At 52.9% G+C, this 14,913-nt stretch overlaps 1 protein-coding gene across 3 annotated transcripts in view; it reads left to right on the top strand.

Annotated features, from left to right (window-relative positions):
* The first annotated feature begins 1,413 nt into the window (after positions 1–1,413).
* Positions 1,414–14,913, top strand: part of mocs1 (molybdenum cofactor synthesis 1) — a 36,363-nt gene continuing 22,863 nt past the window's right edge. For all 3 annotated transcript variants that reach the window (XM_078398772.1, XM_078398771.1, XM_078398773.1), the window contains exons 1-3: positions 1,414–1,578; positions 11,137–11,269; positions 11,514–11,681. In XM_078398772.1, coding sequence (XP_078254898.1) covers positions 1,441–1,578; positions 11,137–11,269; positions 11,514–11,681 — 439 coding nt within the window. In that variant the 5' untranslated portion in view covers positions 1,414–1,440. The remainder of the gene's footprint in view (positions 1,579–11,136; positions 11,270–11,513; positions 11,682–14,913) is intronic.

Raw genomic sequence — 14,913 nt, 5'->3', positions numbered from 1 at the left:
GCGTCTGCAGTTCCTTCGTGCACATGACCGTCTCCCCGATCTGTTGCCCGCTGATGATTTTTGCACAAAGTGCTAGAGGAACTTGGCAGTGGGTCAGGCAGCATCTATGGAGACACAAAGAACTGCAGCTGCTGGCATGCTAGCATGTCCCGCAGACCTGCCCGACCCCATGGAGCTCCTGCAGTACTTTGTGTTTTGCGGTAGAATTAATGGAGGGGGTGGGTGGACCTGATGGTGTGGATATGGTCCAATTCTGCTCCCCCCAAGGACTTGTCTATCAAGTTGCAACCATCCTTCTTGCTTCCACAGTGACTGGCATACGTCACAAGGGAGTGGGGTGGAGGAGGGGGGGGGAGGGGGGGTGGAGGACTGTGATGGCGGGACTGTCGTACGAGGAAAGATTGGAAAGACTGGGCTTGTATTCACTGGAGTTTAGAAGGATGAAAGGGGATCTTATAGAGACGTATAAAATCATAAAAGGACCGGACAAGCTAGATGCAGGAAAAATGTTCCCAATGTTGGGCGAGTCCAGAACCAGGAGCCACACAGTCTCAGAATAAAGGGGAGGCCGTTTAAAACTGAGGTGAGAAGAGAAACCTTTTCACCCAAAGAGTTGTGAATTTGTGGAATTCTCTGCCACAGAGGGCAGTGGAGGCCAATTCTCTGGATGGATTTAAAAGTGAGTTAGATAGAGCTCTAGGGGCTAGTGGAATCAAGGGATATGGGGAGAAGGCAGGCACGGGGTTACTGATTGTGGATGATCAGCCGTGTCACAATGAAGTGTAAGAAAATAACTGCACATGCTGGTAAAAATCGAAGGTATTTATTTCACAAAATGCTGGAGTAACTCAGCGGGTCAGGCAGCATTTCAGGAGAGAAGGAATGGGTGACGTTTCGAGTCGAGACCCTTCTAACTCAGCGGGTCAGGCAGCATCTGAGGACAGAAGGAATGGGTGACGTTTCGGGTCGAGACCCTTCAAACTCAGTAGGTCAGGCAGCATCTCAGGAGCAAGGAATAGCGGAGTCAGGGGGTATGGGGAGAAGGCAGGAACGGGGTACTGATTGAGAATGATCGGCCATGATCATATTGAATGGTGTTGCTGGCTCGAAGGGCCGAATGGCCTCCTCCTGCACCTATTGTCTATTGAGAGAAGGAATGGGTGACGTTTCGGGTCGAGACCCTTCTAACTCAGCAGGTCAGGCAGCATCTCAGGAGAGAAGTAATGGGTGAGATGCTGCCTGACCTGCTGAGTTACTCCAGCATTTTGTGAATCAATCCCTGTTGTGTGTGTATCTGTGCTGGAAGGACTACATCCCCCAGGGGGCAGTGCGCGGCGGCGGGCGGACTGAGCATGCGCGGGGTCCAGAGTGGGGGAGGGGAGGGGAGGGGAGGAGTTTGAGTGACAGGCGGCGCCCGGGCCACCGTTCCATTCCGCGGCGATGTTGCGAGGCTGCAGGAGCAGCTTCAGAGCGGCCGCTGCCTCTGCGTTCAGGAGAGCATGCATTCACTGCCACAGCTGCACCCTCCTCGCCGACACATGCAGCCCGCAGCCGGCACCCACCCAGCTGCCAGCAGAGGTGAGTTTGCAAAAACAAAAAAAAAGTTTCCTGCCTCCTCTGGTGTGGGGGCAAGGGTCTTTAATTTCCTTTGCAATTATCAATAATGCACTCTGCTCCTTGCTTGGAGTCGCTGAGTGGACCCCCCACCACCCCACCCCCAAGATCAAACGATGGAGTGGGAACGAGAGTAACTTTGGGGTGTTTACGAGTGAGGAAGGAGAGGGATTGATGTGGAGGATCAAGGAACTGCAGATGTTGGGGTCTTGAGTAAACACAAAGTGCTGGAGTAACCCTGTAGTGGGTCAGACACTATCTGTGGGGAGAATCAAGGAACTGCAGATGCTGGGGTCTTGAGCAAAGGACAAAAGTGCTGGAGGAACACTGTAGTGGGTCAGACACTATCTGTGGGGAGAATCAAGGAACTGCAGATGCTGGAGTCTTGAACAAAAGACAAAATGCTGGAGGAACTCGGTAGAGGGTCAGACCCTATCTGTGGGGTGAAACAAGGAACTGCAGATGCTGGCTCCTTGAGCAAAAGACAATGTGCTGGAGGAACACTGTAGTGGGTCAGACACTATCTGTGGGGAGAAACAAGGAACTGCAGATGCTGGGGTCTTCAGCAAAAGACAAAGTGCTGGAGGAACTCGGTAGTGGGTCAGGTAGCATCTATGGAGAAACGAGGAACTGCAGATGCTGGCAGGTATGAAGGGTGCGTTGTCTGTTCATTCCCTCCCGCAGATGCTGCCTGACCCTGTTGAGTTCCTGCAATACCTTGTGTTCTGCAGCAGAATTAACATGCTCATTTGTGAGATAGCACAAACTCAATGGGTGGAATGGCCTACGCTCAAAGCACTCAATGGAGACTCCAGATCCAGGAATCCAGAGCAAGACATAAAGTTCCCTGGAGTAACGTAGCGGGTCAGGCAGCATCCCTGGAGAACATGGATGGGTGACGTTTCACAGAGTGCTGGAGTAACTCAGCGGGTCAGGCAGCATCTCTGGAGAACATGGATGGGTGACGTTTCACAGAGTGCTGGAGTAACTCAGCGGGTCAGGCAGCATCTCTGGAGAACATGGATAGGTGACGTTTCACAGAGTGATGGAGTAACTCAGCGGGTCAGGCAGCATCTCGAGAACATGGATGGGTGACGTTTCACAGAGTGCTGGAGTAACTCAGCGGGTCAGGCAGCATCTCTGGAGAACATGGATGGGTGAAGATTCAGGACGGGGCCTTCATTCAGTCCCACTTTTCACCCTCTGAGTTACTTTGGCACTTTGTCCCTCCACAGATGCTGCCTGACCTGCTGAGTTCCTCCAGCTCTTTGAGTTTAGTTTAGTTTAGAGACACAGCGTGGAATCAGGCCTTTCGGCCCACCGAATCCACGCCGACCAACGGTCACCCTTACACTAGTTCTATCCTGCAATTTATAGAAGCCAATTGACCTACAAACCTGTACGTCTTTGGAGTACGGGAGGAAACCGGAGCGCCCGGAGAAAACCCACGCTGGTCACGGGGCGAAGGTACAAACTCCGTACAGACAGTGCCCGTAGTCAGGATTGAACCTGGGTCTCTGGCGGTGTGAGGCAGCAACTCTACCGCTACGCCACACTGCCGCCCTGTGTGTTTCTTTGTAAACCAGCATCCGACCCAAAACGTCCACCCACAGACGCTGCCTGGCCCGCTGAGTTCCTCCAGCACTTTGTGTTCTCCCTCAGTGTTTTATCAGGGATGGAACATGTGTTCCTAATTTCAAGACTTAGTCACTTGGCTAGCCCCAGATAAGCTTTAAAAAAAATATTTACATCTTTTTAGAAATTTATTCCTGGCAGTGGAACAAATTTAATTCCATTGCAGTGTAGCCACATGTGTCAAAGATAGGGCACTGGTGTTTGGAGACGCAAGATATGTGAGTGAAAACAGATGAACATTTAGAAGCGTAGAAAATAAGTGCAGGAGGCGGCCATTTTGCCCTTCGAGCCAGCACCGCCATTCATTGTGATCATGGCTGATCATCCACAATCAGTAACCCGTGCCTGCCTTCTCCCCATATCCCTTGATTCCACTAGCCCCCAGAGCTCTATCTAACTCTCTTTTAAATTCATCCTGTGAATTGGCCTCCACTGCCCTCTGTGCCAGAGAATTCCACAAATTCACAACTCTCTGGGTGGAAAAGTATTTTTTCTCACCTCAGTTTTAAATGGCCTCCCCTTTATTCTTAGACTGCGGCCCCTGGTTCTGGACTCCCCCAACATTGGGAACATTTTTTCCTGCATCTAGCTTGTCCAGTCCCTTCATTTGGTGAAGCATTTGAAAGCGCTGGGCCTGTACTCGCTGGAGTTTAGAAGGACCTCATTGAAACGTACAGAATAGTGAAAGGCTTGGATAGAGTGGATGTGGAGAGGATGTTTCCACTAGTGGGAGAGTCTAGGACCAGAGGGCACGGCCTCAGAATTAAAGGATATTCCTTCGGGAAGGAGATGAGGAGGAATATAAGAAAATAACTGCAGATGCTGGTACAAATCGAAGGTATTTATTCACAAAATGCTGGAGTAACTCAGCAGGTCAGGCAGCATCTCAGGAGAGAAGGAATGGGTGACGTTTCGGATCGAGACCCTTCAGTCTGAAGAAGGGTCTCGACCCGAAACGTCACCCATTCCTTCTCTCCTGAGATGCTGCCTGACCTGCTGAGTTACTCCAGCATTTTGTGAATAAATACCTTGGAGATGAGGAGGAATGTCTTTAGTCAGATGGAATGAGCTGCCAGAGGAGGTAGCTGAGCCTGGTACAGTAACAACATTTAGAAGCAGGTACATGGACAAGAATTGTTTGGAGGGTTAAGGACCAGACGTGGGCAAATGGGACTAGCTTGGATGGGACGGCATGGATGAGTTGGGCTGAAGGGCCTGTTTCCACGCTGTACGACTGACGTTTGAGTAAGTGGTGCCTGGGGAAGGATTGTAGGACTGCGAGGGACTCTTTTAACCTTGCTGTCCAACTTGCCTTTGTTGGAGCTAAACATCACTCAATGGGAATTGTAAAGCAATTGCAAGTACAGATGCCCCTCGACTTACGATATTTCGGCTTTACGATGGTGGAAAAGCGATACACATTCAGTAGCAACAGCACTTCGAATTTTGATCTTTTCCTGGGCTAATGTAAGTGTTCTGAGCACGTTTAAGTGGGGTGGAATTCTCTGCCTCAGAAGGCAGTGGAGGCCAATTCTCTGAATGCATTCAAGAGAGAACTGGATAGAGCTCTTAAGGATAGCGGAGTCTGGGGGTATGGGGAGAAGGCAGGAACGGGGTACTGATTGAGAATGATCAGCCATGATCACATTGAATGGCGGTGCTGGCTCGAAGGGCCGAATGGCCTCCTCCTGCACCTATTGTCTAGTGGCGCGGCGGTAGAGTTGCTGCCTTACAGCGAATGCAGCGCCGGAGACCCAGGTTCCATCCCGACTACGGGCGCCGTCTGTACGGAGTTTGTACGCTCTCCCCGTGACCTGCGTGGGTTTCCTCCGAGATCGTCAGTTTCCTCCCACACTCCAAAGACGTGCAGGTTTGTAGGTTAATTGGCTTGCTATAAATGTAAAAATTGTCCCTAGTTGGTGTAGGACAGTGTTAATGTGCGGGGATCGCTGGTCGGCGCGGACCCAGTGGGCCGAAATGGCTGTGATGTTTGGTAGGTTGGGTGCGTTAAATGCTTTTTCGACTTACGATATTTATCGGAACGTAGCACCATCGTAAGTTGAGGAGCGTCTGCATAAACATCACTCCATGGGAATTATAAGGCAATTGCAAGTAATGTTGATGGGTTGAAAGATACGGTGTGGAAACAGGCCCTTCGGCCCACCGGGTCCACGCCAACCAGCGATCGCCCGTTCACACTAGTTCCGTTCCATCCCACTCTCTCATCCACTCCCTACACACGAAGGGGGCAATTTTACAGAAGCCAATGAACCTACATCATTGAGACGTGGGAGGAAACCGGAGCACCCGGAGAAAACCCACGCGGTCACGGGGAGAGAACGTGCAAACTCCGCGCGCGCGCACACCCGAGGTCAGGATGGAGCCCGGGTCTCCGGCGGCGTGAGGCAGCGGCTCTACCCGCTGCGCCACCGTGTGCCGCCCTATTAGTCACGCGTGCTGAGAAACTGGTCAACCCTCCCATCGGAAGTGGGCAACGATGAAATGAGGGCAAGTTTCAAATATCGGGGGGAGGCGGGAGAGGGAGATGCTGGAGAGGTGAACGACATGAGTCAGAGAGAGTGCCGGTGTTTAATGAGTAACCAAAGGGTCAGTCCGACAATCTCTTTCGCTCCCTTCCCCCATTTCCCTTCCAGGAATTCGTGCTCGGATGTAGTTAGAGAGTCAAAGATTCAGGCAGAGCAGAGGGTTCTTGGAGTGTGGGTACAGAGTCCATTGAAAGTGGTATCGCAGGCAGATAGGCACATTGACCTTAATCAGTCACAGTACTGAGTTTGGGAGTTAGAAGGTCGCCTTGCTGTTACATAAGACGTTGGTGAGGCCGCATTTAGAATACTGTGCAGGAAGGAACTGCAGATGCTGGCTTGAACCGAAGATAGACAGAACGTGTGTGTGTGTGCGTTCAGTTCTAGGCTGAATTATGTTCTAGGCTCAGTTATGTTGAAAGACTGGAGCGACCAGGCTTGTATACACTGGAATTTAGAAGGATGAGAGTAGATCTTATCGAAACGTATAAGATTATTAAGGGGTTGGACACGTTAGAGGCAGGAAACATGTTCCCGATGTTGGGGGAAGTCCAGAACTAGGGGCCACACAGTTTAAGAATAAGGGGTACGCCATTTAGAACGGAGATGAGGAAATACTTTTTCACCCAGAGAGTTGTGAATCTGGAATTCTCTGCCTCTGAAGGCAGTGGAGGCCAATTCTCTGAATGCATTCAAGAGAGAGCTAGATAGAGCTCTTAAGGATAGCGGAGTCAGGGGGTACGGGGAGAAGGCAGGAACGGGGTGCTGATTGAGAATGATCAGCCATGATCACATTGAATGGCGGTGCTGGCTCGAAGGGCCGAATGGCCTCCTCCTGCACCTATTGCCTATTGTCTGAACTGTAATTCCATCAGAACCATTAGAGCTCCTCTGGTAAAAGATTAGTGAAACACAGCACCATGGAACGCAGAACAGCACAGAAACACAATGGCCACGCCGAACATTATACCAAGTTAAACTATTCTCCTCTGTCTGCACGCGATCCATATGCCTCCACTCCCTGCGTGTCCATATGCCTTTCCAAAAGCCTCTTAAACGCCACGATCGTATCTGCCTCCACCACCACCCCTGGCAGCGCGTTCCAGGCCCCCACCCACCCTCTGTGTAAGAAGGGTCTCGACCCGAAACGTCACCCATTCCTTCTCTCCTGAGATGCTGCCTGACCCGCTGAGTTACTCCAGCATTTTGTGAATAAATACCTTCGATTTGTACCAGCACCTGCAGTTATTTTCTTACACACCCTCTGTGTGAAAATAACTGGCCCCGTACATCTATCTACACACTAAAACTCTTGTTTGTTTGTTTGTTTGTTCCTGAACTACAACCAAAACGCTACACGATAGCGCGACAATTTTAGGCCCCCCCCTTACTCACCGTCGTCCCTTTGGTGCTAATGGAAGAGGCTTCATTGAAATCGGTGTTGTGTTTTTAAAGTTATTCACATTTTAAAAGTTTAAATCTATCTTCTAGGGAGGGAGGGGGAGGGAGGAAGGGGGGTGGAGGGAGGATAAGGGGGGGTTGAGGGGGATGGAGTGGGGGGGAGGGGAAGGGAAGGGAGGGGAGAGGAGGGAGGGGAATGGGGAGGGGGGGTGGAGAGAGAGGGAGGGGGGGATGGGAGAGGGGAGGAGAGGGCGCTGCACCAATGCAGGAGAGGTTTGGGCCCAACAGGTCCACTTGGTCTAGTCTCCCTTAATTCCACAGATTCACAACTCTGGGTGAAATTGTTCCTTCTCACCTCAGTTTTAAATGGCCTCCCCTTTATTCTAAGACTGGTTCTGGACTCCCCCAACATTGGGAACATCTTTCCAGCATCCAGCTTGTCCAGTCCTTTTATAATTTTATAACGTCTCTATATAAGATCCCCTCTCATCCTTCTAAACTCCAGTGGATATAAGATCCCCTCTCATCCTTCTAAACTCCAGTGCATTTGGCCCATATCCCTCCAAACCTGTCCTATCCATGTACCTGTCCAAATGGTTTTTAAACCTTGTAATAGTCCCTGCCTAAACTACCTCCTCTGGCAGCTCGTTCCGTACACCCACCACCCTTTGTAAGAAATCAAAGATGCCCCTCGGGTTACTGTCAAATCTTTCCCTCCTCACCTTGTACCCCAACCATGAGTAACTCCTTTTGGTTTAGTTTAGAGATACAGCATGGAAACAGGCCCTTCTGCCCACCACATCCGTGCCCACCAGCCATCACCCCATACACTACACACTAGAGACAGTTTGCGATTTTCTACAAACCGCCACGGCTTTGGAGTGTGGGTGGGGAACAGAGCACCCGGGCAAATCCCATGCAGGTCACGGGGAGAACGTACAAACTCCGTACAGACGGCACCCGTGGTCAGGATGGAACCCGGGTCTCTGGCGCTGTGAGGCAGCAACTCTACCGCTGCGCCACCGTGCCGACTCGATGGGCTGAATCTTCTAGAAACTTACAAAATTCTTAAGGGGTTGGACAGGCTAGATGCAGGAAGATTGTTCCCGATGTTGGGGAAGTCCAGAACAAGGGGTCACAGTTTAAGGATAAGGGGGAAGTCTTTTAGGACCGAGATGAGAAAGTTTTTTTTCACACAGAGAGTGGTGAATCTGTGGAATTCTCTGCCACAGAAGGTAGTTGAGGCCAGTTCATTGGCTATATTTAAGAGGGAGTTAGATGTGGCCCTTGTGGCTAAAGGGATCAGGGGGTATGGAGAGAAGGCAGGTACGGGATACTGAGTTGGATGATCAGCCATGATCATATTGAATGGCGGTGCGTACAGGCTCGAAGGGCCGAATGGCCTCCTCCTGCACCTATTTTCTATGTTTCTATGAATGGCCTAATGTTGCTCCTATGTTGTACTGCCTGGAGTGCCTCTGGGATTTTTGTGACCCGTCTGATTTTTGCGTCAGGGTTTGGAAGGATGCCAAAGTTTTCTGGGCGTGGGCGGCCAAGGGTTTGTCACGAAGTGTTGGGCAAGAAGTGTTTTGCCGACTTGTGCGTTTGCCATCAAAGGCAAGTTTGTGAAGCATGTCAGCATTAGTCCCGGGGGCACTTTGGGAATTGGCCTTGTGCAGGAAGGAACTGCAGACGCCGGTTTAAACCGAAGACAGACACAAAATGCTGGAGTAACTCAGCGGGACAGGCAACCAACCTCTGGAGAGAAGGAACTTCCTTTGTCCCGCCCCCCCTGACATCAGTCTGAAGAAGGGTCTCGACCCGAAACGTCACCCATTCCTTCTCTCCTGAGATGCTGCCTGACCCGCTGAGTTACTCCAGCATTTTGTGAATAAATACCTTCGATTTGTACCAGCATCTGCAGTTATTTTCTTATATTTCATAAGGTCGTAAGTCTCAGAAGTAGATCTAGGCCATTCGGCCCATCAAATCTACTCCGCCATTCAATCGTGGCCGATCTATCTCTCCCTCCTAACCCCATTCTCCTGCCTTCTCCCCATAACCCCTGACACCCGTACTGATCAACAATCTATCTCTGCCTTAAAAATATCCACTGACTTGGCCTCCACAGTCTTCTGTGGCAAAGAATTCCACAGATTCACCGCCCTCTGACTAAAGGGGAAGGATATTCTTGCTATTGAGGGCGTGCAGCGTAGGTTTACTAGGTTATTTCCCGGAATGGCGGGACTGTCGTATGTTGAAAGACTGGAGCGACTAGGCTTGAATACACTGGAATTTAGAAGGATGAGAGGAGATCTTATCGAAACGTATAAGATTATTAAGGGGTTGGACACATTAGAGGCAGAAAAACATGTTCCCGATGTTGGGGGAGTCCAGAACAAGGGGCCACACAGTTTAAGAATAAGGGGTAGGCCATTTAGAACTGAGATGAGGAAAAACTTTTTCAGTCAGAGAGTTGTGAATCTGTGGAATTCTCTGCGTCAGAAGGCAGTGGAGGCCAATTCTCTGAATGCATTCAAGAGAGAGCTGGATAGAGCTCTTAAGGATAGCGGAGTCAGGGGGTATGGAGAGAAGGCAGGAACGGGGTACTGATTGAGAATGATTGAGTGGTGGTGTTTCTCTGGGGATTGGGTGGTGGTGTTTGTGTGTGTTGGGGAGGATTGCCCGCCGCGGTTAGTCGACACGGCTGACGTTGGTGAGCCGTTTGGGAGCTGCCGGCAACAGTTGTCGGCCCTGACGTTTTCTGGAACGAGAGTGCTGTGTGAGTTCCTGGCAGGCATCTGCTTGTGCTTCCTGTCAGCAGGCACGAAGTACAAGGCAAGGCCAAAGCACAGGGTCAATGGACAGTGTGTGTCACAAGCTGCCTCTGCTATCAGATGGATCAAAGCACTCTCACTCTCTCACTCACACTCTCACTCACTCCCTCTCTCCCTCCCTCCCTCCCTCCCTCCCCCCCCTCCCTCCCTCCCCCCCTACCTCCCTCCCTCCCTCCCTCTCCCACTCCCCCCCTCACCCCCCTCTCTCTCACCCCCTCTCGCTCTCCCCCCTCTCTCTCTCCCCATCTCTCTCAACCCCCCTCTCGCTCTCACCCCCTCCCTCTCTCTCTATCTCTCCCATCCCTCTCTCTCTCACCCCCTCTCTCTCTCCCCATCTCTCTCAACCCCCCTCTCGCTCTCACCCCCAACCTCTCTCTCTATCTCTCCCATCCCTCTCTCTCTCTCCCATCTCTCTCTCTCACCCTCCCTCTCTCTCACCCCCCCCTCTCTCTCTCACCCCCCCTCCCTCTCTCACCCCCCCCTCTCTCTCTCACCCCCCCCCTCTCTCTCTCACCCTCCCTCCCTCTCTCCCTCCCTCTCTCCCCCCCCTCTCCTCCCCCCCTCTCCTCCCCCCCCCTCTCCACCCCCCTCTCCTCTCCCCCTCTCCTCTCCCCCTCTCCTCCCCCCTCTCCTCCCCCTCCTCCCCCCCTCTCCTCCCCCCCTCTCCTCCCCCCCTCTCCTCCCCCTTCTCCTCCCCCTTCTCCTCCCCCCCTCTCCTCCCCCCCTCTCCTCCCTTCCCCTCCACCCCACCCATCCCTCCATCTCCACCCCCCTCTCGTCCCCCCCTCTCCTCCCTTCCCCTCCACTCCCCCCTCCCCTCCATCTCCACCCCCCTCTCCTCCCCTCCCCGAAGGGCCTCTTCCCGTGCATGGACATGGTGGGCCGAAGGCCTGTTTGTGTGGATGGACATGGTGGGCCGAAGGGCCTGTTGTGGATGGACATGATGGGCCGAAGGGCCTGTTGTGGATGGACATGATGGGCCTGTTCCCGTGGTGGGGCATTGTGGTCCGAAGGGCCTGTTCGTATGGTCCTGGGACATGCCGTGTGATGGTTCAGCTGCCATTCTAACGCCCCCCCCCCCCCCCTTGTGTTCTGTTCCTCTCCAGGCCTCTCCGGATGAGGGATCCACGAGCCGGTTCGCCTCCCGGCCCCTGCCCTTCTCGGCGTTCCTGACCGACGGGTTCGGGAGGCAGCACAGCTACCTGAGGATCTCGCTGACGGAAAAGTGCAACCTGCGATGTAAGTGCCCCCCATCGTCCTCACCTCCCCACCCACATCGTCCTCACCTCCCCACCCACATCGTCCTCACCTTCCCCCCCCACATCGTCCTCACCTCTCCCCGACATCGTCCTTACCTCCCCCTCTCCACATCGTCCTCACCTCCCCCTCCCCACATCGTCCTCACCTCCCCCTCCCCACATCGTCCTCACCTCCCCCCCCCCCACATCGTCCTCACCTCCCCACTCCCCCCCCCCCGCTGCAGGTCAGTACTGCATGCCTGAAGACGGGGTTCAGCTCACCCCGAGATCGCAGCTGCTGACGGCCGATGAGATCGTCGCCCTGGCGCGCCTCTTCGTCCGGGAGGGCGTGGACAAGATCCGGCTGACCGGCGGCGAGCCCCTCATCCGGCCCGACGTGCTGCACATCGTGGGTGAGTCTCAGCGCGGCCTCTGCGCGGTAGAGTCGACCCCTCGCAGCGCCCGGGTTCCATCCTGACTACGGGCGCCGTCTGTACGGAGTTTGTACGTTCTCCCCGTGACCTGCGTGGGTTTTCTCCAAGATCCTCGGTTCCCTCCCACACTCCAAAGACGTGCAGGTTTGTAGGTTAATTGGCTGGGTGTGAATGTAAAAATTGTCCCTAGTGGGTGTGGGATAGTGTTAATGTGCGGGGATCGCTGGGCGGCGCGGACCCGGTGGGCCGAAGGGGCCTGTTTCCGCGCTGTATCTCCAAACGAAAGTAAACTAAACACCTGGAACATCAACGTGCAAACTCCGTTACATGTGCTCCTTGCCTGCCCTCAGTGGACTATTTCTGTACACTTTGTTAACCGGGGTTTGTGTTTAGGTACGGCGATACTGAACCGCCTGCAAAAAGAAAAACCGAGGGAACTCCACTGTGCGTTTGCACGCACGGCTATAAGGCACCATGGATTGGCTCTGGATGTGGGTGCAACTATCGTGTAGGAAGGAACTGCAGATGCTGGCTTCGTCCAGAAGGTAGACACAAAACGCTGGAGTAACTCAGAGGGACGGGCAGCATCTCCGGAGAGAAGGAACGGGAGAAGAGGGGTCTCGACCCGAAACGTCACCCGTTCCTTCTCTCCAGAGATGCTGCCTGTCCCGCTGAGTTACTCCAGCTTCTTGTGTCGATCCTGGGTGTAACTATTTACAGTCTATCTGTAACCGCACCCGAGGTTTTGGCTCAATTCCACTGTCAGCCGCGGTGATCGTGTTGTTTATCTCTACACCCTGCTGAACATTAGCAGCAGGAGGCCTTTAGTTCAGAGACACAGCATGGGGTCAGGCCCTTCAGCCCATCCAGTGCGGTCTGACCATCGATCGCCCGTTCACACTGACTGACATCCCACTTTGAAACACATCCCCTCTCTACGCACGAGGGGGCAATCTATTCAGAGGCCCAATCAACCTGCGGCCCAATGTGGGAGGGAACCGGAGCGCCCGGAGAAAACCCACGGGGTCGCGGGGAGAACGCACGAGCTCAGCGCAGACCGAATGGAGGCCGGGTCTCCGGGACTGCGAGGCAGCAGCTCTACCCGCTGTGCCACCGTGCTGACCGTTGTGAACGTCTATAAGCCATTGGAGGCCTCGGAAGCTGGAAATGGGGTATTGACAATAGACAATAGGTGCAGGAGGAGGCCATTCGGCCCTTCGAGCCAGCACCGCCATTCAATGTGATCATGGCTGATCATTCTCAATCAGTACCCCGTTCCTGCCTTCTCCCCATACCCCCTGACTCCGCTATCCTTAAGAGCTCTATCTAGCTCTCTCTTGAATGAGAAGTTAGGAACAGGGGACGTACAACGAGATCTGGGTGTCCTAGTGCATCAGTCAATGAAAGGGAGCATGCAGGTACAGCAGGCAGTGAAGAAAGCCAATGGAATGTTGGCCTTCATAACAAGAGGAGTTGAGTATAGGAGCAAAGAGGTCCTTCTGCAGTTGTACAGGGCCCTAGTGAGACCGCACCTGGAGTACTGTGTGCAGTTGTACAGGGCCCTAGTGAGACCGCACCTGGAGTACTGTGTGCAGTTGTACAGGGCCCTAGTGAGACCGCACCTGGAGTACTGTGTGCAGTTGTACAGGGCCCTAGTGAGACCGCACCTGGAGTACTGTGTGCAGTTTTGGTCTCCAAATTTGAGGAAGGATATTTTTGCTATTGAGGGCGTGCAGCGTAGGTTTACTAGATTAATTCCCGGAATGGCGGGACTGTCGTATGTTGAAAGACTGGAGCGACTAGGCTTGTATACACTGGAATTTAGAAGGATGAGAGGGGATCTTATCGGAACATATAAGATTATTAAGAGGTTGGACACGTTAGAGGCAGGAAACATGTTCCCAATGCTGGGGGAGTCCAGAACCAGGGGGCACAGTTTAAGAATAAGGGGGAGGCCATTTAGAACGGAGATGAGGAAAAACTTTTTCAGTCAGAGAGTTGTGAATCTGTGGAATTCTCTGCCGCAGAAGGCAGTGGAGGCCAATTCTCTGAATGCATTCAAGAGAGAGCTAGATAGAGCTCTTAAGGATAGCGGAGTCAGGGGGTATGGGGAGAAGGCAGGAACGGGGTACTGATTGAGAATGATCAGCCATGATCACATTGAATGGCGGTGCTGGCTCGAAGGGCCGAATGGCCTCCTCCTGCACCTATTGTCTATTGTCAATACCCCATTTCCCGCTTCCGAGGCCTCCAATGGCTTATAAACGTTCACAACGGTCAGCACGGTGGCACAGCGGGTAGAGCTGCTGCCTCGCAGTCCCGGAGACCCGGCCTCCATTCGTTCTGCGCTGAGCTCGTGCGTTCTCCCCGCGACCCCGTGGGTTTTCTCCGGGCGCTCCGGTTCCCTCCCACATTGGGCCGCCGGTTAATTGGGCCTCTGTATAAATTGTCCCCTCGTGCGTAGAGAGGGGATGTGTTTCAAAGTGGGATAACAGAGTCAGTGTGAACGGGCGATCGATGGTCAGACCGGACTGGATGGGCTGAAGTGCCTGACCCCATGCTGTGTCTCTGAACTAAAGGCCTCCTGCTGCAAAGAATTGGCCTCCACATTCAGATAATTGGCCTCCACATTCAGATAATACTCTGCCTTCCTGTTCTTACCACCAAAGTGGATAACCTCACACTTATCCACATTAAACTGCATCTGCCATGCATCCGTCCTGTCTATTGAAACGAGGTACTATCGCAACGTGTAAGAAACATTCAGACAGGTACATGGATAGGGCAGGTTTGGAGGGATATGGACCAAACGCGGGCAGGGTGGGACTGGTGTACCTGGGACATGTTGGCCGGTGTGGGCAAGTTGGGCTGAAGGGCCTGCTTCCACGCTGTGTCACTCTACGATAGGCACCTAATGCTGGAATAATATTGGTTTATATCTACTCTGAGATGTTCTGAGGCTGTGATAAGGCACTTGAAATATATCGTGTGGTCGGGGCGGGCTCGGTGGGCCGAAGGGCCTGTTTCTGTGGTGTATCTCTAAACTGAACTAAAATGTTAGATGTGAAAACGACAGATCAAAGCTGACGATTATCAAGTAATGTGGAATGACTGAAGGTAGACTCAAAGTGCTGGAGTAACTCAGCGGGTCAGGCAGCATCTCTGGAGAACATGGATGGGTGACGTTTCACAGAGTGCTGGAGTAACTCAG

This window comes from Rhinoraja longicauda, chromosome 5 (genome assembly GCF_053455715.1).
Source record: "Rhinoraja longicauda isolate Sanriku21f chromosome 5, sRhiLon1.1, whole genome shotgun sequence".
NCBI lineage: Eukaryota > Metazoa > Chordata > Chondrichthyes > Rajiformes > Arhynchobatidae > Rhinoraja > Rhinoraja longicauda.
Note: the sequence above shows the minus strand (reverse complement) of the source record. Positions and strands in the feature narration are given on the sequence as shown.